This window comes from Salvelinus namaycush, chromosome 25 (assembly GCF_016432855.1).
Source record: "Salvelinus namaycush isolate Seneca chromosome 25, SaNama_1.0, whole genome shotgun sequence".
NCBI lineage: Eukaryota > Metazoa > Chordata > Actinopteri > Salmoniformes > Salmonidae > Salvelinus > Salvelinus namaycush.
In genome coordinates, this window is record NC_052331.1 from 2577902 (window position 1) to 2602128 (window position 24227).

Consider the following 24227-nt stretch of genomic DNA (forward strand, 5'->3'; position numbering starts at 1 on the left):
TGTGATACGACATAATGAATATTTATTTAAACAAGACGAAAACTAAACAAACTTGAGAATTTACAAAACAACAAAACGATGTAGACAGACCTGGACATGGAACTTACATAAATACACGAAGAACTCACGAACAGGAACAGACTACATCAAACGAACGAACAAACCGAAACAGTCCCGTGTGGTGCAACATACACAGACACGGAAGACAATCACCCACAAACAAACAGTGTGAACAGCCAACCTTTATATGGTTCTCAATCAGAGGAAACGTCAAACACCTGTCCCTGATTGAGAACCATATAAGGCTAATTACAAGTGACCTAAACATAGAAACACAAAACATAGAATGCCCACCCCAACTCACGCCCTGACCAATAAACACATACAAAATAACAGAAAACAGGTCAGGAACGTGACATAACCCCCCCCCTCAAGGTGCGAACTCCGGACGCACCACCAAAAGTCTAGGGGAGGGTCTGGGTGGGCATCTGTCCACGGTGGCGGCTCAGGCTCTGGGCGTGGTCCCCATCCCACCTTAGTCAAACCCCGCTTTTGTAGCCTCCTCCAAATGGCCACCCTCCAAATTAATCCCACCGGACTAAGGGGCAGCACCGGAGTAAGGGGCAGCACCGGACTGAGGGGCAGCACCAGAATGAGGGGCAGTACCAGAATGAGGGGCAACACCAGAATGAGGGGCAACACCAGAATGAGGGGCAACACCAGAATGAGGGGCAACACCAGAATGACTGGCAGATCCTGGCTGGCTGGCTCTGGCGGATCCTGGCTGGCTGGCTCTGGCGGATCCTGGCTGGCTGGCTCTGGCGGATCCTGGCTGGCTGGCTCTGGCGGATCCTGGCTGGCTGGCTCTGGCGGATCCTGGCTGGATGATGGCTTAATGCTGGATGACGGCTCTGGCTGGTCATGGCTGGATGACGGCTCTGGCTGGTCATGGCTGGATGACGGCTCTGGCTGGTCATGGCTCGCTGACGGCTCTGGCTGATCCTGTCTGGCGGAAGGCTCTGGCTGATCCTGTATGGCGGAAGGCTCTGGCTGATCCTGGCTGGATGAAGGCTCTGGCTGATCCTGTCTGGCGGAAAGCTTTGGCGGCTCCTGTCTGGCGGAAGGCTCTAGCGGCTCCTGTCTGGCGGAAGGCTCTAGCGGCTCCTGTCTGGCGGACGGCTCTGTAGGCTCATGGCAGACGGGCGGCTTTGCAGGCTCATGGCAGACGGGCGGCTTTGAAGGCTCAGTACCGACGGGCGGCTTTGAAGGCTCAATACAGACGGGCAGTTCATGCGGCGCTTGGCAGACGGACAGTTCAGACGGCGTTGGGCAGACGGACAGTTCAGGCGCCGTTGGGCAGACGGGCAGTTCAGGCGCCGCTGGGCAGAGGGCAGACTCTGTCCGGCTGAGACGCACTGTAGGCCTGGTGCGTGGTACCGGAACTGGAGGTACCGGGCTAAAGACACGCACCTTCAGGCTAGTGCGGGGAGCAGGAACAGGGCACACTGAGTTCTCGAAGCGCACTATAGGACTGGTGCGTGGTACCGGGACTGGTGGTACCGGGCTGAGGGCACGCACCTCAGGGCGAGTGCGAGGAGAAGGATCAGTGCGTACAGGGCTCTGGAGACGCACATGAGGCTTGGTGCGTGGTGCCGGAACTGGTGGTACCGGACTGGAGACACGCACCTCAAGGCTAGTGCGGGGAGCAGGAACAGGGCACACTGGACTCTCAAGGCGTACTATAGGCCTGGTGCGTGGTACCAGCACTGTTGGTACCGGGCTGAGGGCACGCACCTCAGGGCGAGTACGGGGAGAAGGAACAGTGCGTACAGGGCTCTGGAGACGCACAGGAGGCTTGGTGCGTGGTGCCGGGACTGGTGGTACTGGGCTTGAGACACGCACCATAGGGCTAGTGCGTGGAGGAGGAACAGGGCTCTGGAGACGCACTGGAAGCCTGGTGCGTGGTGTAGGCACTGGCCTGGAGCGGGAAGGTGGCGCCGGAAATACCGGACCGTGCAGGCGTACTGGCTCCCTTGAGCACTGAGCCTGCCCAACCTTACCTGGTTGTATGCTCCCCGTCGCCCGACCAGTGCGGGGAGGTGGAATAACCCGCACCGGGCTATGTAGGCGAACCGGGGACACCATGCGTAAGGCTGGTGCCATGTAAGCCGGCCCGAGGAGACGCACTGGTGGCCAGATATGTAGAGCCGGCTTCATGACATCCGGCTCAACGCTCAATCTAGCCCGGCCGATACGAGGAGCTGGTATGTACCGCACCGGGCTGTGCACACGTACAGGAGACACCATGCGCTCTACTGCGTAACATGGTGTCTGCCCGTACTCTCGCTCTCCACGGTAAGTACAGGGAGTGGGCACAGGTCTCCTACCTGACTCCGCCACTCTCCCTTTAAGCCCCCCCCCAAGAAATTTTTGGGGTTTACTCACAGGCTTTTCGGGTCTCCAGCCACATCTCCTTGCTGCCTCCTCAAACCACCGCTCCTGGGCTTTAGCTGCCTCCCTCTCTTCAACCGAGCGGCGATATTCCCCTGTCTGAGCCCAGGTTCCTTTTCCGTCCAATATTTCCTCCCATGTCCACGAGTCCTGGTTTCTTTGTTGCGCTCTCCCACGCCGCTTGGTCTTTGGTTGGTGGGTGATTCTGTAACGACTGTCTAGTTCTTCCTCCTCCTCGGACGAGGAGAGGAGAGAAGGATCGGAGGACCAAAATGCAGCGGGTTGTGAATACATAATGAATTTATTGAAAGACGAAGACGAACACGAAAAACACTTGGAAAATTACAAAATAACAAAACGATGTAGACAGACCTGGACATGGAACTTACATAAATACACGAAGAACTCACGAACAGGAACAGACTACATCAAACGAACGAACAAACCGAAACAGTCCCGTGTGGTGCAACATACACAGACACGGAAGACAATCACCCACAAACAAACAGTGTGAACAGCCAACCTTTATATGGTTCTCAATCAGAGGAAACGTCAAACACCTGTCCCTGATTGAGAACCATATAAGGCTAATTACAAGTGACCTAAACATAGAAACACAAAACATAGAATGCCCACCCCAACTCACGCCCTGACCAACTAAACACATACAAAATAACAGAAAACAGGTCAGGAACGTGACACTGACCAAGGCCCTTCCCCCCCTGATTACTCAGTTTGGCCGGGCGGCCAGCTCTAGAAAGAGTCTTGGTGGTTCCAAACTTCTTCCATTTAAGAATGATGGAGACCACTGTGTTCATGAGGACCTTCAATGCTGCAGAATCTTTTTGGTACCCTTCCCCAGATCTGTGCCTCGACACTATCCTCTATGGACAATTCCTTCAACCTCATGGCTTGGTTTTTGCTCTAACATGCACTGTCAACTGTGGAACCTTATATAGACAGGTGTGTGCCTCTCCAAATCTTGTCCAATCAATTAAATTTACCACAGGTGGACTCAAATCAAGTTGTAGAAACATTTTGAAATTGAGCTCATGGGCATCCTGTTTTCATTGATCATCCTTATCAATGGAAACAGGATGCACCTGAGCTCCATTTTGAGTCTCATAGGAAAGGGTCTGAATACTTACAGTACCAGTCAAGTGTTTGGACACACCTACTCATTCAAGGGTTTTTCTTTATTTTTACTATTTTCTACATGGTTGAATAATATTGAAGACATCACAACTATGAAATAACACATATTGAATCATGTAGTAACCATTCCAGGTAGTCACCTGGAATGCATTTCAATTAACAGGTGTGTCTTGTTAAAATTGTTAGAAGTTAATTTGTGGAATTTCTTTCCTTAATGCGTTTGAGCCAGTCAGTTGTGTTGTGACAAGGTAGAGGTGGTATACAGAAGATTGCCCTATTTGGTAAAAGACCAAGTCCATATTATGGCAAGAACAGCTCAAATAAGCAAAGAGAAATGACAGTCCATCATTACTGTAAAACATGGTCAGTCATTCTAGAAAAGTTTAAGAACTTTGAAAGTTTCCTCAAGTGCAGTCGCAAAAACCATCAAGCGCTATGATGAAACTGCCTCTCATGAGGACTGCCACAGGAAAGGAAGACCCAGAGTTATCTCTACTGCAGAGGATAAGTTCATTTAGAGTTATTGTACCAGCCTCAGAAATTGCAGCCCAAATAAATGCTTCACAGAGTTCAAGTAACAGACACATCTCAACATAAACTGTTCAGAGGAAACTGCGTGAATCAGGCCTTCATGATCGAATTGCTGCAAGGAAACCAATACTAAAGGACACCAATAATAAGAAGAGACTTGCTTGGGCCAAGAAACACAAGAAATGGACATTAGACCGGTGGAAATCTGTCCTTTGGTCTGGAGTCCAAATTTGCGATTTTTGGTTGAATTTTTGGTGAGACGCAGAGTAGGTAAAGGGATGATCTCCACATGTGTGGTTCCCACCGTGAAGCATGGAGGAGGAGGTGTGATGGTGCTTTTCTGGTGACCCTGTCGGTGTGTCCAAACTTTTGACTGGTACTGTATGTAAGTAAGGTATTTCTGTTTTTGTTCTTTAATACATTTGCAAAAATGTCTAAAAACCTGTTTTCACTTTGTCATTATGGGATATTGTGTGTAGATTGCTGAGGATTTTTTATTTAATCCATTTTAGAATAAAGCTGTAACGTAACAAAATGTGGATAAAGTAAAATGGTGTGAAGACTTTCCGAAGGCACTGTACACTGTATACATCACATGTGACCCGTAATAAGACTATCCAGTTAATGTGATGAAAGTCACATCTATGTGTGATGACCTGAGGGGGTGGGCTGGGTACAATAGAGAATTTCTGAGAGGACAAAAGATATCCTTGAATACAGTGTCACAGAGATCATGCATCCATATACAGTAGATGGCATCAATGTTCTCCTCGTAGGATAAGTTTTAGATAGATACCAAACATGGCTGCAGTAGTATTACATATTCCAATAGTCAGTCCGCTGGATACTGTAACAGAAAGACATTTTGGCCCCTCTGCAGGGGCAGGGCTGACTAGCCCCTAAAAGTATTTTGTTGGGCCATTTGAGATGGGGCCAGAGGTGACAGAGAGCACATAGTTCAGGGCTGAGCCTTCAAAAAAAACCTGTTGAATTTCTCATATGTCAAATGCACTTATTTAAGTATTTTTGACATCACACAACACAACACTTAAACTGGAATGACACTAAGTAACGGTTGCACAAAACGACCTGTATGCAAACCCAAATATTCTAATGAGCCCCCACTTCTAGCTGGGCTTGGTGTGAGCTAGCCTTTATAGGGCTTGCTGTGGGCCAGTCTCTGTTGGATTTGGTGTGGGCTTGTCCCTGTTGGGCTTGGTATGGGCTGGCCTGTTTTGCTATGGCGTGCGCTAGCCTGTGTTGGGCAGGGGTGGCCTAGTCTGTGTTAGGAAACGTGTAGGCTAGCCCATGTTGGGCTGATGTGGCATTGTTGTGGACTAACCCATCTTGGGCTGGTGTGGGCTTGGTGTGGGCTAGCCTGTGCCCACCTTTCCCACTGAATACCCACGTGGGGCCAATGGGGTCATGTTTTCTGAGGCCCTTCCTATTCCCCTATGTGTCATTTTCTAGTTTTCTTTGTCACCTTGCCTATTTTCCAGTCACCTCTTCACCTCTCTGTCTCTATGGAGGACCGTGCAGGAGGGTAGGAGCCAAGTATTTCAGCACCTGCTCAGTTTGTGACAATGAGAGATGAAGGCCAGATAAGAGCTGGCCACCCCCACAGAGATGCCAGCAGAACAGCCCACACCTCAGATCCTGATCAAAGTCTCGACACCACAGAAAGAACAGTCCAACCCCAGACCCTGACTATAGCCTCGACATCACAGCAGGACAGACAAAGAAAGAACCCCAAGCCCAGGGGATCCCACCCCCTCTGAGCACTCCCCCTGTCAGCCACCCTGATAGCCCTCCTGACAATGCCCCCACACCCACTGAAGACATACACAGGGCACAGATTGTACTCCTTTTGTACTCAAACGGGAAATATATAAAGGAAAATTAACTTTTTCCCAAACACACTGTCACTAAATTCTGGTGTCCAAACACCCAGCACGCCCTAGACCTTCTGTCTGGGGACAACCTAGGGTCACTCAGCCACATAATAATACACACAGGCACAAATGACCTGAGAGCATAGCAAGAAAAGGGTGGCCATAGCACTCAAGGGAGTGATTGAAAAAGCTTATTCTACTTGCTCCCATGGACAAGTGGTTATCGCCACCCTGCTACCACGAAAATACTTTCACCCTGATACAATACAGCAGGTAAACACAAGTATTTCCCGTGACTGTGCCTCAAAACCAAATGTTTACCTGGCCCGCCACTCCATCCTGGACTTGATCAGCCTTTATGACCAGGTCCACCTATAGGCAGCAGTGCCCACCTTCGCCAAGACCCTAAAGGACATCGCCCATCAACCGCAGCCCCAACACCTCACACAGGAGCAATAGATCAACAGACACCCCGCCCAGACCAGCGAGACACTCTCCCAGACCTGCAGGACCACAGCACCACCAGCCACACCCCCCACCCCAACCAATCAATACCCCCCCCCCCAAACCAACCATGCCCAAACCCCATATAGTCCCCCTCAGATCAGACCTATGCCCTTCCTGCCCACCCCATGCCCCCCACACCCGCAAAGAGGGCCTCAACATGAAAGTCACACATACGCCCAGGCTGTGAGTAGGCATACAGGCCCAACCCCCATGCGTACACTAGCCCAAGCCAATGGCATGCACCAGCTGCTCAGCAGGCTCTGCTCACACTTACTGGTCTGAGGTCAAGCCATACGACTAACAACATTGGACACTTTATGGAACACAAAGCCTTCGCCATCTCATCCTGGCCTGAGGTCATCTGCCTTTGGCCTAAAGAGCAGGAACTTGGACTTCTCCAAAGAAATCAGAAATACAGATATTGTCATCCTACAAGAAACATGGTATAGAGGAGATGGACCCACTGGTTGTCCTCTAGGTTACAGAAAGCTGGTAGTCCCATCCACCAAACTACCAGGTGTGAAACAGGGAAGGGACTCCCTAAAATTGATAAAAGCAGCACCTAAAATTGATAAAAGGGGGAGGTAAGAGAGATGGAGGGTTTTGCCTCAAGCCTACACAGTGTCTCGGGCCAGATGCAGACCACAGAACAACATTTGCATATCTTGCCTTAAATTCCAGCGCTAACTGACATCAACTGACAGAAATATTTAAGTCAAATAAAAAACATGAGCTGGCGCACACCCAGAGAAAAGTATTTTATGTTGAGGTGCTGTCTAACAGCGAATAAATTATAAGCTACAACAATAAAGAGAGTCGCGCACTCTTCAAGAAGGCACAGTGATGCCGAAACGTTGGTGATTTACCCAATAAATGACTGGGAGTGTATATATAGAGTGTGCGACTCTCTTTATTTTCATAGCATTTATATTAACCCAGGGATTTACACTGAGTGTACAAAACATTTGGAACACCTTCCTAATATTGAGTTGCACCCCCCGTTTGCCCTCAGAACAGCCTCAATTTGTCCGCATGGACTACAAGGAGTCGAAAGCGTTCCACAGGGATGCTGGCCCATGTTGACTCCGATGCTTCTCACAGTTGTGTCAAATTGGCTGGATGCCCTTCGGGTTGTTGACCGTTCTTGATGTACGTGAAAAGGGAAAGGAGAGCCGCACGCTCCAGGAGCTCAGATGCAATAATTGAATAACCGACGTTTCGACAGACAAGCTGTCTTCATCAGGCTGTTATGACCGTACTTGATACACACGGGAAACAGTCAGGCGTTAAAAGCCCAGCAGCGACACACTCAAACCGGTGCGCCTGGCACCTACTACCATACCCCGTTCAAAGGCGCTTAAATCTTTTGTCTTGCCCATTCACCCTCTGAATGGCACACATGCACAATCCATGTCTCAATTCTCTCAAGGCTTCAAGATCCTTCTTTAACCCGTCTCCTCCCCTTCATCTACACTGATTGAAGTGGATAAAACAGGTGACATCAATAAGGGATCACCTGGTCAGTCTAAGTCATGGAAAGAGCAGTGTATAAATCTGTTTCTTAGTGTTTCACCCAGATGCACATACAGTAGACAATAAATGCTGTACTTCATAAGGTTTTCATGCATTATGTTCTGAGTCCAATTATCCTTTCAAAGCTATGTTTCATACCACACTTTTTTTCAAAGCAAAAAAGAATCAATCAATCATGAATCACTCAATCCACGTGATCTCTCTAGGTCCAGTGCTACGATCCAGAGGCAGACACCTGGGCGCTAAGGGCAAGCATCCCCATCGCTAAGCGCTGCATCACGGCGGTCTCCCTGAACAACCTGATCTACGTGTCAGGTGGTCTAACCAAGTCTATCTTCTGCTACGACCCCGCAGAGGACTACTGGATGCACGTGGTGCACACCTTCAGCAAGCAGGTAAGGATGTCATTTATGGCACAGAGACACTGGAGATTCTGTTTCATTTCGAGTTCAAAGCTGCTATGAGGTTAGCACATAACAATGGTCTATGAAGACAAATACAATGTTGAACTTACATGTTAACTGGAGCTTTCTGATTTCACAAAATTACGTTGTTTTTGTTTTGTCAAAGCCCCTGATAAGTTCAACAAGATAAGGCATATTTCCCTGACTCTCTCGCTCTCTCTTGCTCTCTCCTTTCCCTCTCGCTCTCTCTCGTTCTCTCACTCTCCTTTCCCTATCTCTCTCTCTCTCTCTCTCTCTCTCTCTCTCTGTCTCTCTCCAGGAGAGCTGTGGAATGTCGGTGTGTAATGGGAAGATCTTCATCCTGGGTGGGCGGGGTGAGAACGGCGAGGCCTCTGACACCATCCTGTGTTACGACCCGGCAACGGGCATCATCACTGGCGTGGCGGCCATGCCTCGCCCCATCTCTTACCACGGCTGTGTCACCATCCATCGTTACAACGAGAAGTTCCACCACCGGCCCTGACCACACAAACACACTCACAAACAAACAGGCGTGTACATAAACATGCTTTAAAAGACATTCACTCACACACAAATATTCTTCAGATACGCGCTCTCTAAAAAGGGTGCAAATAGACATGCACACACTTTCAACCCTTTTTTTCCTCTCAAGAAGCAACTCATTTAGAAATTCAGACCACAGCCCCAGTTTCAGTTTCACTTGTTTCCTTATTGTCCCGTGAAGCAACACTCTGTTGCTGGTATTCCTGCTATGCTACTCCAGATCCATCTATGCCTGCCAGTTGACTTTGTTAAGGTGGTTGTTCAATGGAAAACCAAACCACGGACTGGCTGGTATGCCTCCAGACACCACTATGTCTGTGTTTAGATAGAGCCTTCATGGAGCCAGTAGCAGGATCAGATCAGAGCAGGCAGACATGCGCTAGGGTTGTGGTCGTGACATTTTGTCAGCCGATGATGTTCGAGCAAATAACTGCCGGTATCACGGTAATTGAACCGTTAATTAACGTAAACACCTTTCACATCTCCCGGCTTCCACTCATAGCCTACACGCCACTGATGCAGACCTTTGGAATATATACATTTTTTAAAAGTCTTAATAAATCCATTTAATATGGCCTACCCCATCCCAATAAATCCATCATTTATTTTAGACAGGTCTAAAGAAACATGATATGAAGAAAATGTAGTTTGTATTTCAGAAGAACAGAAAAGCATACTCTGAGTTGTCCTTATGTTCGGCCCTGATCTGACTATGCCATATGGCTGTGGGCTACACTAGTTAATTTAGCAGACAAGATTTGCTTAGAATTCCATGGCATTATTTTACAGTATGAAGAATACAATAGCGGAATAAAATATAAATAATATTTTCTCAAAACGATTTCCGAGGGAGTGCGGTTAAACAAAGGAACAGGTCCTCCTATACTGCTTCATTTGGAATTATATATGCAACTTTAGTTGTGATTCAAACGTTGGGCTATGTGTTTTGATTTTTAATACATTCTAAGGCTGCATGATGTGACTCTAATGATGATTTTTTTTAAAGTCGCATGAAAGGCATTAGTTCTGCTGTGTTTCTTGTGCAGCTTGCACACACTTCATCAGTCTCTCATTCACAATTTGACAAGCACTTGATAATATTCTCACCAGGCCTCGAATTTCCTGGCTGCATCCCCATGGTGTGGCCGTAATGCCCCCTAAAAGAATCCATGCCTTGCGGCCATTGTGCCCTTGGGCTGAATATAATATAATAAGTATAATTCCCTTCTCCCGCCTGCCAATCGGCATGCTCCAAAGCACCTCTCACTCACATGGTTCTCTCAAATATCTCAATTCTTATTAGCCAATGCCCGTCACGTGATCGGGTCTTTCTCACTGGCATCTCAGCTCAGAAGTAGGCTACAAGTGAAGACAGACAGATCAGGGACGCAACTGCGCGCATCCTTATCCAATTCCGAGGCGCATATTGTAAATGTTCGAAGAATTGTCCACATTTGCTTTTCGTCAGCCAACACGATGAGTAGACCTAACGAACAGCAAAAGCACTAGCCTATGTCAATCTACTATCCCCCATAGTACAAATGTTGACCTATTCTATTGGTCAACTTGTCCTTCTGTGCCAGAAATAAATATTCCAAACCTACTCTGGGACAGTTGTGGGATGCGATAGATCCCAAATTAATACAACCACTCACATCAATTTTGTTTTTAAAAAGCAATGAGGCTGATGCAACAGATCAGAACGTTTAGCTTAAAATCTTGATTAACGATAAGGCTATTTCTTCACATTATAAGCACAGCAATGCGCACACGACAGTAGATAAGATAAGATAAGTGCGAATGTTCCAAAATGCAACCAGTTAGCGGGAAACCACCATTCTCAAAAGTGACCGCAAATGTGATTGTGCATGTAATGCTTTATTATCGTCTTCACAAGCCGCCTATGTATGCCAGTTAGTCTCTACACCAGTTGTAAAGGGGATTAATGTGCTTAATTCTAAGAAGTTATTTGACCACTTGAGTTGTCATACTAACCTTATCAAAACATATAGGCCTATGGGCTAGGCTACATTAGGTGTGCGACTCTGATTTGAAAAAGTCACAGAAAAAAGGCATGCACTGTTTCTTATCTTACTGGGCACGCTGGGCATCATTCACAAGTGATAATACATCATTCACAAGTGATAATATTGTTATCAGACTATTAATTTTATCTTGTCTTTACTGTACATATACTAAATAATATATGTGTGAAATTAGTTTTGATTTTGAATTAACCATTATCATACACTTGTCTCAGAACAGTGGCAGGGGAAAAAAATATGTGTCATCTATGCACTTAAATAGCGAATGGAGGACTCTTTTCCCGTGGTTAATTTTCATGCCAGCCAGGTAGGCTATACTCCTGTTGTAAAGAAAGCAATGTGCTTAATATTAAGAAAGTTGAGAAATAAATATATTAGGCCTAGTCTATAGAAAGCTGATGGGAGCCTCCTCTTTTTAGTAGAGGCCATCACTCTGTTTTCTCACGCAATTGCATAGCCTATAGAATTGTTGCGCAACATGAGCTCACGGGCTCTCATGAAGTGTTTGATTTGATTTTCCGATCACATTTGCATTGATGTCCGAGTGATTAGAGGGACAATAGAGTGCTGAGCAGCAGGCAGTTAGCAAGTTTGGTAGGCTACTAATGACCACCAGTAGCATCAGAGCGCAGTTTTGGAGAAGCCTAGTTACCGTGACTAAACAGTCACGTGGAATTTGACTGCGGTCATGACTTGTGAATGGCGGTGCAGCGGTAATACGGTCACTGTAACAGCCCTAGACATGCCTAGCATCAGTGTGTAGGCCACATGCATTCTTGTGCCAGTAGCAGCTCCTCATCTCCTCTTCCTAAGAACCAGAGATTGTGCTCTTTGATGGACAGATAGAGACTATCTTTGATGGACTGATAGGGAGTCGTGATAGTGGATGAAACAAAGTGTAGCTTTTAGAGATGATCTCCATAATCTTCAAGTGTTCATGTGGACAAGTACTGACAGATTGTGAATTGTGATAGTGAACAGGAAAGCTTTGATTTGGACTTGAGAGAAATTCATAGGAATCTGCCACTGATTGACAAGGGGTGATACAGTAATTCTTAGAACCCAGTTTTAAAAGGCAATATGCATTCCAACAGTCTTAAAATGGCCTCCTCTTTCTTCGTAACCACTTGATAGTATCATGGAAATTGGAACAGTATCATGGAATGTATCAAGCACCTGGAAGCCAGAGGGTAGGAATGTGGTTCCATGACTTCAATTTTATATGTCGCTAAGCAGTGATTGTTTGGTATAAAACAAAACAAGCTGGCCTATGCTTATCCAAAAAACCATGTCCAAATAGAACGAAACGTCTTATTTTCATTGTCTTCTTTTGTCTCATTGCCACTAATTTCAAATGACATTCATTTTAGGAAGCTACCTCCTGCTGTGGTCTGAACTCTGATTCTGTGTTTCTCCTATTTCCTTTTCCTGTTAGAGGTTCCCTTACTTAATCTTTCCATATCATCTCTTTCCTCTTCTCATATCCTACCGCTTGTCACTGACACTGCCATCATAATTCCCTTTAATCTTTGCTGTACACACACACACACACACACACACACACTGATTTTTTGTTGTTCAATTTATTAAATTATATTTGTTCTTTTTTACGGTTGGATATTTGTACTGATGTTATACCTTGTGCTTGGTGGTGTGCTTGTTGCTACATAGAGTTTAGATAGTTGATTTGGATGTTGGGTGTGGGGGTGATTTAGTCAATATCAGCAGGGCCGTTTTCTAGCATTTTGGGGGCCCAAAGCGAGACTTGGTTTGCAGAGAGAAAATGTTGCATCATCAAAAGCTAATTTCATGCAGTTCTACACATTTTGCCATGGGTTGGGGGCCCAATAGCGTCCGCTTATGTCGCTTGTGCCTAGAAACGGCACTCGATATCAGATGCCTTAGTAGATGAAATATCAAAGACTGTTATAAGTGAGTGGTATATTGGGTGATTTTTATTATATGTAAACCAGTTGTAGCTTTATATCATAATATTCTGTTTACTATTGTGCTGCTTACCCAGTGGCCTTGCCTCATATATGCAAATTCTATAGAACTCTATGCCATACATAGACAATGGCACCTCTCACCTGTATACTCATACAATGTATAGCTCATGTACACAATGTAGCTCGGGGTAACCATGGAAACCTCCAGGTGTGTGTGCCTTTAGCTCTAACGAGCTGACACCTGTGTATTAACTCACAGGATATGATTGATTGGCAGGTGTGATGGTGGAAATTTTAAGTCTTGATTCTGGTCAGTAAAAGTCGCTTTTTACTTTTGGTGTCGTTAGAATAAGAGATGAATTGCTGTGAATTGATGTATTGCTGTGATACGGTGACGTTGAGGCCTTCTCTTTACCACATTTTTATTTAAAAGTTCTGTCATCCTTGTTCGCATATGGTTTGTGTCTTTTTGGTGTTTTTTTTTGTATCCGATAGCCCCAATTGTGCACTTTTACTATTATATCACAATGTACATATTATTTTTTATTTCCTTTTATTACTGTATCAGTAAATTATATTTGCTTTCATGTGACGTATGTAAGTGGAGTGAATGGAGCCTGTCAGCGCCTCATACTGGTCTGCCTGCTATTGCTGTGGTTCCCCACAAATAGCACAACTATAATATGTGAGATCAAGATCAACACAGGGAGAGAAAAAGAGGGGGGTAGAGGAACATGCACTCCGTTATTGGGTGAAGGATAAGGAACGGTTTTGTTACTCAATTATGTTTTTACTAAACAAATCAAAGTGAAAGAAAATGTGAGGCATGTTAGCTTAATCTGCATTCCAGTGTTTTGTGTCATAGTTGAGCGAGAGAGACTTGTTGTTTCCTGTTGTTGTGGTGAATGCTGGGATTGTGTGTGTTGTTGACGAGTGATGCTTGTTTTTGACAGTCTGCCACAGGTAAGTTGTCTGCTCTATTTTGGATGACTCTCAAGGGAAATGGATGTAAATGCGGAGTTAGGCATTTGGCTCAGATCAAATCCCCGAGGTGAGGTTTTGAACTGAGCTTTCATGGGAACTCTGGATTTGAACTATGGCCGTGATGAATTTGTATAGCCTACAGTACTTTTTTTTATTAAGGAAACAGAACATTAAAGTATGTATGATGTGATATTCAAATCTCGCTTTCGCCTTGGTTCTTCTGTTTCTTCTGAAAATTTGCGTGGACTGTCTGAGCTGTAGTATGTCGGACTGTAATTGCTGACTTGTGTAAATGAAGCATCAATAAAGTTATTCTCTATACTGAACGTGGTGTGCAGTTCTTATATGGCATATTGCAATACAATATAAAATACCATAGCTTAAAAACATCAGTGGCAGCAATACTATGGTATAGTGCAAATGTAGTAGATAAAACAAGCCATACATGTTGGAAATGTGAAACTATGCTGTCTTATAATCACAGTGATCAGAATAATGTAAAGATATTTACATGCCTGACTACCTGTCTACCACACCCACTTACCTACAGACTGGAGCAGAGGAATTACACTAGTATTAAACATTATACAGGCTATTACATTGGTGTTTACCTGTCAATCATCTAAGGGAAGTGGCCTAGGGGAGAAGTTACACGGAAATGCCTTATCACATCAAAATACAGTGCATTTGGAAAGTATTCAGACCGTTTGACTTTTTACACATTGTGTTACGTTACTGCTATAATGTTTCAGGTAAAACCCAGATGCAGATAACGTCGAACTAACAACAGTTTATTAATCCAACAGGGGCAGGCAAAAGACAGGTCAAGGGCAGGCAGGGGTCAGTAATCCAGATAGGTAGGCAAAGGTACAGGACGGCAGGCAGGCTCAGGGTCATGGCAGGCAGACAAAAACGGGATAACGAACAATCGAGAGATAGGAACAGAGGGGAAAACGCTGGTAGGCTTGATGAAACAAAACGAACTGGCAACAGACAAACAGAGAACACAGGTATAAATACACAGGGGATAATGGGGAAGATGGGCGACACCTGGAGGGGGGTGGAGGAAATCACAAAGACAGGTGAAACAGATGAGGATGTGACAACGGCCTTATTCTAAAATAGAATAAATAATTGTTTTTCCTCATCAATCTACACACATTACCCCATAATGACAGAGCTAAAACAGGTTTTTAGAAATCTTTGCAAATGTATTACAAATAAAAACAGATATGTTATGTACATACGTATTCAGACCTTTTCCTATGATACTCGAAATTGAGCTCAGGTGCATCCTGTTTCCATTGATCGTCTTGGTGTTTCTACAACTTGACTGGAGACCACTTGTGGTAAAGTCAATTGATTGAAAAAGAAAAAGCGAGCCTCACACTCTAGGAGCTCAGATGCAATAATTGAATAACCTAATAACCAACATTTTGACAGACAAGCTGTCTTCATCAGAGTATAGACAGCTTGTCTGTCGAAACGTTGGTTATAGATTATTAAATTATTGCGTCTGAGCTCCTAGAGTGTGCGTCTCTCCTTTTCTTTTTTAAGTGTTCTACTTTGCTAGCCAGTGCCTCACCTAAACAGGTGTGTGTTTCTTTCGCCTCCAAATTCAATTGATTGGACATGATTTGGAAAGGCACACACCTGTCTCTATAAGTTGACAGTGCATGTCAGAGCAAAAACCAAGCCATGAGGTCAAAGGAATTGTCTGTAGAGCTCCGAGACAGGATTCTGTTGATGCACAGATCTGGGGAGGGCCTTGGTCAGGGTAGTAACCTGATGGTCACTCTGACAGAGCTCCAGAGTTCTTCTGTGAAGATAGGAGAACCTTCCAGAAGGACCACCATCTCTGCAGCACTCCACCAATCAGGCCTTTATGCTAGAGTGGCCAGATGGAAACCACTCGTCAGTAAAAGGCACATGACAGCCCACTTTGAGTTTGCCAAAAGACACCTAAAGACTCTCAGACCATGAGAAACAAGAATCTCTGGTCTGATGAAACCAAGATTGAACTCTTTGGCCTGAATGCCAAGCGTCACGTCTGGAGGTGGCAGCATCATGCTGTGCGGATGTATTTCAGCCTCAGGGACTGGGAGACTAGTCAGGATTGAGGGAAAGATTAAATTAGCAAAATACAGAGAGATCCATGATGAAAACCTACTCCAGAATGCTCAGGACCTCAGACTGGGGCAAAGGTTCACCTTCCAACAGGACAACGACCCTAAGCACACAGCCAAGACAATGCAGGAGTGGCTTCGGGACAAGTCTCTGAATGTACTTGACTGGCCCAGCCAGAGCCCGGACTTGAACCTGATCGAACATCTCTGGAGAGACCTGAAAATAGCTGTGCAGCGACGCTCCCCATCCAACCTGACATAGCTTGAGAGGATCTGCAGAGAAGAATGAAGAAACTCCCCAAAAACAGGTGTGCCAAGCTTGAAGCGTCATACCCAAGAAGACTCAAGGCTGTAATCGCTGACAAAGGTGCTTCAAAAAAGTACTGAGTAAAGGGTCTGAATATTTATATAAATGTGATATTTCAGTGTTTTATCATTTATAATGTTTTAAAAACCTGTTTTTGCTTTTTCATTATGGGGCATTGCTTGTAGATTGATGAGAAAAAACAACAACAATTTAATCCATTTTAGAATAAGGCTGTAATGTCACAAAATGTGGAAAAGGCGAAGGGGTCTGAATACTTTCTGAATGCACTGTACATCTGAAAAGAAATGAACAACAAAAAGGGTGCTTAAACACCAATATTATGGAGAATAATTCCACTACTTTGGAAAACGTCTATTGTGGCTTCATACTTTATTCATGAGTTTCTGGTTTGTTCTTATCAATTTCACATGCTACACACGTGAACGCATATGTTGCTAAACCAAGATGTTGTTTCACTTAATGGATGTTTACTCTCATGGGGAACCATCTGTTGTGCTGGCAGTCTGGAGGTTGGCTACAACAGGGGGCGTGATGATGGAGTTTATGAAGCTGTCTGATCTCAGGTCAGTTTTTGAGTCCCATCCACCCCAGAGCCATCTGGCTCTGATCCACCCTAACCCTCACTGCTATAACCCCCTAGGATAGGTTAAAGGTAATCTGATCCTAGATATGTTCCTACGGTGTTTATATGTTTGCAGCAGAGCGAGGTGATGGTTTCTCTTTTATTTCAAGGGGGAATGGAAGGATAGATCATGAGCAGTGGTATAGTATAATTCCAGACTGTGTTTAGGGCCTAAGAGATTGGTCTCAGTTATCTTGTAGACAAAACAAACTATCCACGGTGCATCAACAACAAACATACATCAGTTCTGCAAAGATTGTATCTATATCGATTCCATATTTTAGTATGCAAATTCTATTCTGTTTCACTTTTGTGGGGTGTGGGTGAGAAGTAGTGCTTGACTTGGACTGAAATAGGTGCCGGTAGTAATTTTCATGTGCTGTAACAGTTTATATTTAGGCACAGGTACTCTTTTAAGGCAATATTTTATAAGAGGTATTCAATCATATATCTTCACTGAACATAAACATAGATCTAGCATACTCTGTGTACACAACCTTGAGAGGTGGTGCCAGGACAGAAGGTTATCTATTTAGCAAAATGTAATTCTGTTCAAATCAAAATCATGCGCCGAACACAATAGGTGTAGACTGAACCGCGAAATGCTTGGTTGCGAGCCCTTCCCAACAATGCAGAGTAAAAAAATGAATAATCAAAAGAAAAATAGTAACACAAGAGGAATAGAATACAAATGTATTGAGCTATATACAGGGAGACAGTACCAGGTCAATGTGCTGGGGTATGAGGTATTAGTGTTAAATATATACAGTACATGAAGGCAGGGTATAGTGACTAGGCATCAGGAGAGATAATATTTAGAGTAAAATAAAGAACAGAGTAGCAACACCATATGATGAGTGTAAAATAGTTTGTTTGTGTGTATGTGTGTTTGTGTTGAGTTGGTATGTGTGTGTGTGTGTGTGTGTATGTGTGTTTGTGTTGTATGAAGTGTCAGTGTAATGTGAGTGTGCGTGTGCGTGTGCATATAGTCAGTGCAAGATAGGGTCAGTGTAGATAGTCTGGGTAACCATTAATTTACTATTTAGTAGTCCTATGGCTATTTAGCAGTCTTATGGCTTGGGGCTAGAAGCTGTCTCGGAGCCTGTTGGCCGGAGAGTCGATGCTTCGGTACTGTATTCCGGACAATAGCAGAGTGGACAATCTATGGCTTGGGAGGCTGGAGTCTTTGGAAATTTCTCGCGCCTTCCTCTGTCACCGCCTGATATAGAGGTCCTGGATGGCAGGGAGCTTGGCCTCAGTGATGTACTGGGCTGTCTGCACCACCTTCTATAGCGCTTTGTGGTCGAGGGTGGTGCATTTGCCATACTAAGCTGTGATGCAGCCTGTCAATATGCTCTCAATGGTGCAGCTGTAGAACTTTTTGAGGATCTGAGGGCCCATGCCATATCTTTTCAGCCTCATGAGGGGGAAGGGGCGCTGTCGTGTCATCTTCATGACTGTGCGGGTTTGTGTAGATCATGTTAAGTCCTTAGTGATGTGGACGCCAAGGAACTTGAAGCTCTCGACCCACTCAACTTCAGCCCCAGCGATGTGGATAGGGGCGTGCTCTCCCCTCTTTCTCCTGTAGTCCACGATTAGCTCCTTGGTCTTACTGACGAAGGGGGGAGGTTGTTGCCATGGCACACAGCAAAGTCTCTGACCTCCTCCCTGTAGGCTCTCATCACCGTCTGTGATCAGGCCTACCACCTTCGCGTCATCAGTGTTGTTGCTTACACTCACCCTCACCACCGTTCTGTCAGGAAGTCTAGGATCCAGTTCCAGAGGGAGGTGCCCAGTCCCAGGTTCCCCAGCTTGGTGATGAGATTGGAGGGGACTATGGTGTTGAACGTTGAGCTGTAGTCTATGAACAGCATTCTCACATAGTTATTTCCTCTCTTGTCCAGGTGGGAGAGAGCAGTGTGAAGTGCAATAGAGATTGCGTCATCTGTGGATCTGTTGGGGCAGTGTGCGAATTGGAGTGGGTCCAGGGTGTCTAGGATGATGGTGTTGATGTATGTCATGACGAGCCTTTCGAAGCACTTCATAATTACAGACCACAGATAGTCATTTAGGCAGGTTACCTTGGAGTTATTGGGAACAAGGACAATAGCGGCAGTTTGAAACATGTTGGGATTACAGATTATTATTATTAAAGGTAAGCATACCACTATTGCCCATGATTCAATTCCCTTTCTTTTTATTCTAATGTAGAAGCATTACATCAAAACCTCAGACATTTTTCTCAGATTATATAGCAATAAACCCACACGGATTTCATACTGGAGAATAAAAACACTGTCTCAAAGGTTTATCAAGATCAATTTGTATCTATGACATCTTTACAATTAACCTGACCATGTGATCTAATAAATCCAGTCTGTAATGCAGACATTTGGCACCATTTTGCGATTCTTCTCACATCTCATCTCACCCACATGCACTGTTATGAACCTATGGATTTATATGTGGTGATGTCATTTCAGGGCATATTTATACAATATTGTTAGGGTTACTGTACCAAACAGATGTGGCACAAGCCAGATTGTTTTCTATTTGATAAACAAATAAATCAAGTGGGCTATGGTCTTGGCATTAGAAACCCTTGGCCACTGTATAGTGTGTTTACAAACTATTTGAATTGGGTAAAGCGTCTTTTGAGGGAAAGCAAAGGCTCAACAAGAAAAGCAAAGATGTTTCAATAACTTCTTGATTATGTGTGATGTGTTTTATGACATTGGTTACATTATTTCCCTATTTCGAAGCTTAAATTATTACACGGATACTGTACTGTGTAAGGCAGGTCACTGTATTCTGTGCAGTCTGGATTATGATTCTGTTTTCTAGTGCCCCCATCTGGTTCATCGCAGGAATCGCAAGGCCCAACTGTTTGCAGGCGAATGCCATGGGGCTAGCTCGAGATTCTACAAACCCAGCAAAACATTAATAAACATAGATAGCTAACTTTGAATGAAAACTCACTTTATATAGAAACGTCCGCAGAAAAGTAATTATTAAACTACAGAAGCGGGCGTATCGGCTTGCTTGCAAACACAATCACAACACACGTTCAGCTAGCTAGTTAGCCTGCTAGCAACTTTCTCCAGCACGCCTCCCAGTTCCTGCACCACGAGCGTGAGGTAGGGTAAATTGTCGAACATTGGGGTATGTTGTGAGAGTGGGAAAACGATTCCAATATAATGTTATCGTAATGGGTAAATGTACCATAGATGACTGCATTGTCAAGTTTGGTAGCAAAGTGTCTTCACAAATCACTGGTGTACCACGAAACAATGCTAGCTAGCTGCTCGCTAATAACGTCGTTACTGTAGTTCAAAGGCCTTGCTAGACATCAGGGTCGAGTAGCAGAGTTACCCGACTTGCTCCATGTTATGCTAGGTAGCATTTAGCACCTACATAGCTATGCTTAATGCTACATTTTTGCATAGATCTCCAGTTAGATGGCTGGCTAGCTAACTAGCTATATATATATGCTAAATTAGAACATCTAGCTAGCCACTGTACATATAATTTAGCGAAGTAAAAAAAATATATAACCATTCAATAGAATGCCATGTTTTGTGAGGTTTGTTGTTGGAAACGGGCAATGTTTTTCATTTTCTGTTAGCACTTATTCCCCTTTTGACATATTATGCTAGCTAACATGCTAGGCTAGCAGGTGCAGTGATTTCATACATTATTGTTTGTGAACTGCACAAATACCATGTAGGGAAATGTAATACACTTCTAACAAGCTAGGTTGTTATTTGATTATCTGGAATAATATTGAGAACTCAGCAATTGTTGCTGCTACAAGATAAAAAGCTTACTGCCAGCATCTTCTCCATTTTAGTCAGTGATAAATATATCTAGCATATACCAGAGAGCAAGCAACAGGGACATGGTTTCCAGAGCACAGCGGTTGAATTTACACATTGCCGTTGTCTCTATCTCTCAGTCAATCATGTCAGGCATCAAGAGGAAGATTGAAGACAAGGACCCAGACTATGAAGACATCTCACAGGTTCAGGAGAACAAGCGACACAAAGTAGTGGAACAAAATGGTAAGACTGGAAGTTCTACAACACATGCTATTGTACTATTAAAGCCTTCCTGTACTTGTGCACTTAGGCTGCATGGACAATTACTGGTTCACAGTATCTTTAGGATGATGCTAACATGTGACCTAGCTCACTCTGTCTGCATTTTCATACTCTTTTCAAACTTGCCAGCGAGGGAAGCTACGGTGCAGAAGATTGAGGCCATTATCAAAGACCAGTTCTCTTTGGAGATGAAGAACAAAGAACATGAGATCGAAGTGATCGGACAGGTAACTGTTAACCTCATCTACTGAATGAGTATCATGCCACCATACATGAATCATATCAGAACCATGAGGGTACAAAAGTACTAACACCTTAAATGCATGCAAAGACACACACTCTGTTTTCATGTTTATTACCTTTAATTGTGTGTAATTACAATGTACAATATAGAGCTGGGATGATTAACCAGAAATTACTGACACCGACATCACCTTCACTTACCGAACAAAGCATTTTGCTTACATCAGTAATTATCGGTGATTTTGCTGTCCAACGTTCCTGTAGATTGTTCCACAACCATAATTTGGTCAATAGCCTATGCATTATGTCGATTCCTGCTATAAAATTATCTGCCTGTCCCTGTTTTGGCTGCTGTGTGAGCAAGCCACTCTCACTTCCTCTCCCCACTGTGCACAGAGGAGGAGGGAGAGATGCATTGGGAAAAATACATTTTTCAAGGCAACTACTGTTCTAGTTAGAGAGAGTAGAGGCACAGCTTTCTGTGAGTATATCATGTACAGTTGAAGTCAGAAGTTTACATACACCTTAGCCAAATACATTTAAACTCAGTTTTTCACAATTCCGGACATTTAATCCTAGTAAAAGTTCCCTGTCTTAGGTCAGTTAGGATCACCACTTTATTTTAAGAATGTGAAATGTCAGAATAATAGTAGAGAGAATGATTTATTTCAGCTTTTATTTCTTTCATCACATTCCCAGTGGGTCAGAAGTTTACATACACTCAATTAGTAATTGGTAGCATTGACTTTAAATTGTTTAACTTGGGTCAAACGTTTCGGGTAGCCTTCTACAAGCTTCCCACAATAAGTTGGGTGAATTTTGGCCCATTCCTCCTGACAGAGCTGGTGTCAGGTTTGTAGACCTCCTTGCTCGCATACACTTTTTCAGTTCTGCCCACAAATGTTCTATAGGATTGAGGTCAGGGCTTTCTGATGGCCACTCCAATGCCTTGACTTTGTTGTCCTTAAGCCATTTTGGAAGTATGCTTTGCGTCACTGTCCATTTGGAAGACCCATTTGTGACCAAGCTTTAACTTCCTGACTGATGTTGCTTCAATATATCTACATAATTTTCCTACCTCACGATGCCATCTATTTTGTGAAGTGCACCAGTCACTCCTGCAGCAAAGCACCCCCACAACATGATGCTGCGTGGTGGTGTTCTTCGGCTTGCAAGACTCCCCCTTTCCAAACATAACGATGGACATTATGGCCAAACAGTTCTATTTTTGTTTCATCAGACCAGAGGACATTTCTCCAAAAAGTACGATCTTTGTCCATGTGCAGTTGCAAACCGTAGTCTGGCTTTTTTATGGTGGTTTTGGAGCAGTGGCTTCTTCCTTGCGGAGCGGCCTTTCAGGTTATGTCGATATAGGACTCATTTTACTGTGGATATAGATACTTTTATACCTGTTTCCTCCAGCATCTTCACAAGGTCCTTTGCTATTGTTCTGGGATTGATTTGCACATTTCGCACCAAAGTATGTTCATCTCTAGGAGACAGAACATGTCTCCTTCCTGAGCGGAATGACAGCTGCGTGGTCCCATGGTGTTTATACTTGCGTACTATTGTTTGTACAGATGAACGTGGTACCTTCAGGCGTTTGGAAATTGCTCCCAAGGATGAACAAGACTTGTGGAGGTCTACCATTTTTTTTCTGAGGTTTTGGCTGATTTCTTTTGCTTTTCCCATGATGTCAAGCAAAGAGGCACAGAGTTTGAAGTTAGGCCTTGAAATACATCCACAAGTACACTTCCAATTGACTCAAATGGTGTCAATTAGCCTATCAGAAGCTTCTAAAGCCATGATATAATTTTATGGAATTTTCCAAGCTGTTTAAATTACAGTCAACTTAGTGTATGTAAACTTCTGACCCACTGGAATGGTGATACAGTGGATTATAAGTGAAATAATCTGTTTGTAAACAATTGTTGGAAAAATGTCTTGTGTCATGCACAAAGTAGATGTCCTAACCGACTTGCCAAAACTATAGTTTGTTAACAAAAAATTTGTGGAGTGGTTGAAAAACTAGTTTTAATGACTCCAACCTAAGTGTATGTAAACTTCTGACTTCAACTGTATTTCTCACCTCTTAATATTGAGTTCATGGTACTAGGGTTGGGCGATGTCAACCTTTGTCCTATCGTGATTATGTACCAATAAAACATAGTGATATATAATAATAATTATAGTAATAATTATACATTGGACTTATATAGTGCTTTTCAAGGACCCAAAGTCACTTTACAATTATAGAAATGATAAAGAAAATACTAAATAGGAGTCAAAACTAAACTTGACTAAACAATACATGAATAAAGAGAGGGGTGGACTCAAAGAAGGGAAAGAGTGTGTTGTATTAGTGTATGGGGAGGGTTGGGATTTGGATATGAACCCGGTATGGGGTTTGGATTGGGGTTAGGATACCATCCCGGTTTAGGGTAAGATGTAGGGTAAGGGTTTGGTTAGGGTGCTGCTCAGTATGGTGAAGAGAGGAGTGTATTTTTTTGGCGGGGGGGATTAAGGGTATACGGTGCATTCGGAAAGTATTCAGACCCCTTCACTTTTTCCACATTTTGTTACGTTACAGCCTTATTCTAAAATGGATTACATAAAACATTTTCCTTATCAGTCTACACACAATACCCCATAATGACAAAGAGAAAACTGTTTTTAAAATATTTTTTTTGCAAATCTATATAGCACATTTATTGAAATAGGCTACAGAAAATAGGAATAGGCAAATTACTCACAATGTCACTTGTATGCGGCCCTGCTGTGCACTGCGAGACT

General features: G+C 44.0%; 2 protein-coding genes across 2 annotated transcripts in view; both read left to right on the plus strand.

Annotated features, from left to right (window-relative positions):
* The window catches only part of LOC120020119 (kelch-like protein 24), a 41649-nt gene extending 32028 nt beyond the window's left edge, over window positions 1-9621 (plus strand). The window contains exons 7-8 of the mRNA XM_038963577.1: window positions 8276-8464; window positions 8793-9621. Of these exons, the coding sequence (XP_038819505.1) occupies window positions 8276-8464; window positions 8793-8996 (393 nt within the window). The 3' untranslated portion in view covers window positions 8997-9621. The remainder of the gene's footprint in view (window positions 1-8275; window positions 8465-8792) is intronic.
* Window positions 9622-19982: 10361 nt separating this feature from the next.
* Window positions 19983-24227, plus strand: part of yeats2 (YEATS domain containing 2) — a 65626-nt gene continuing 61381 nt past the window's right edge. Inside the window, exons 1-3 of the mRNA XM_038963578.1 lie at window positions 19983-20228; window positions 21047-21152; window positions 21321-21418. Coding sequence (XP_038819506.1) covers window positions 21053-21152; window positions 21321-21418 — 198 coding nt within the window. The 5' untranslated portion in view covers window positions 19983-20228; window positions 21047-21052. The remainder of the gene's footprint in view (window positions 20229-21046; window positions 21153-21320; window positions 21419-24227) is intronic.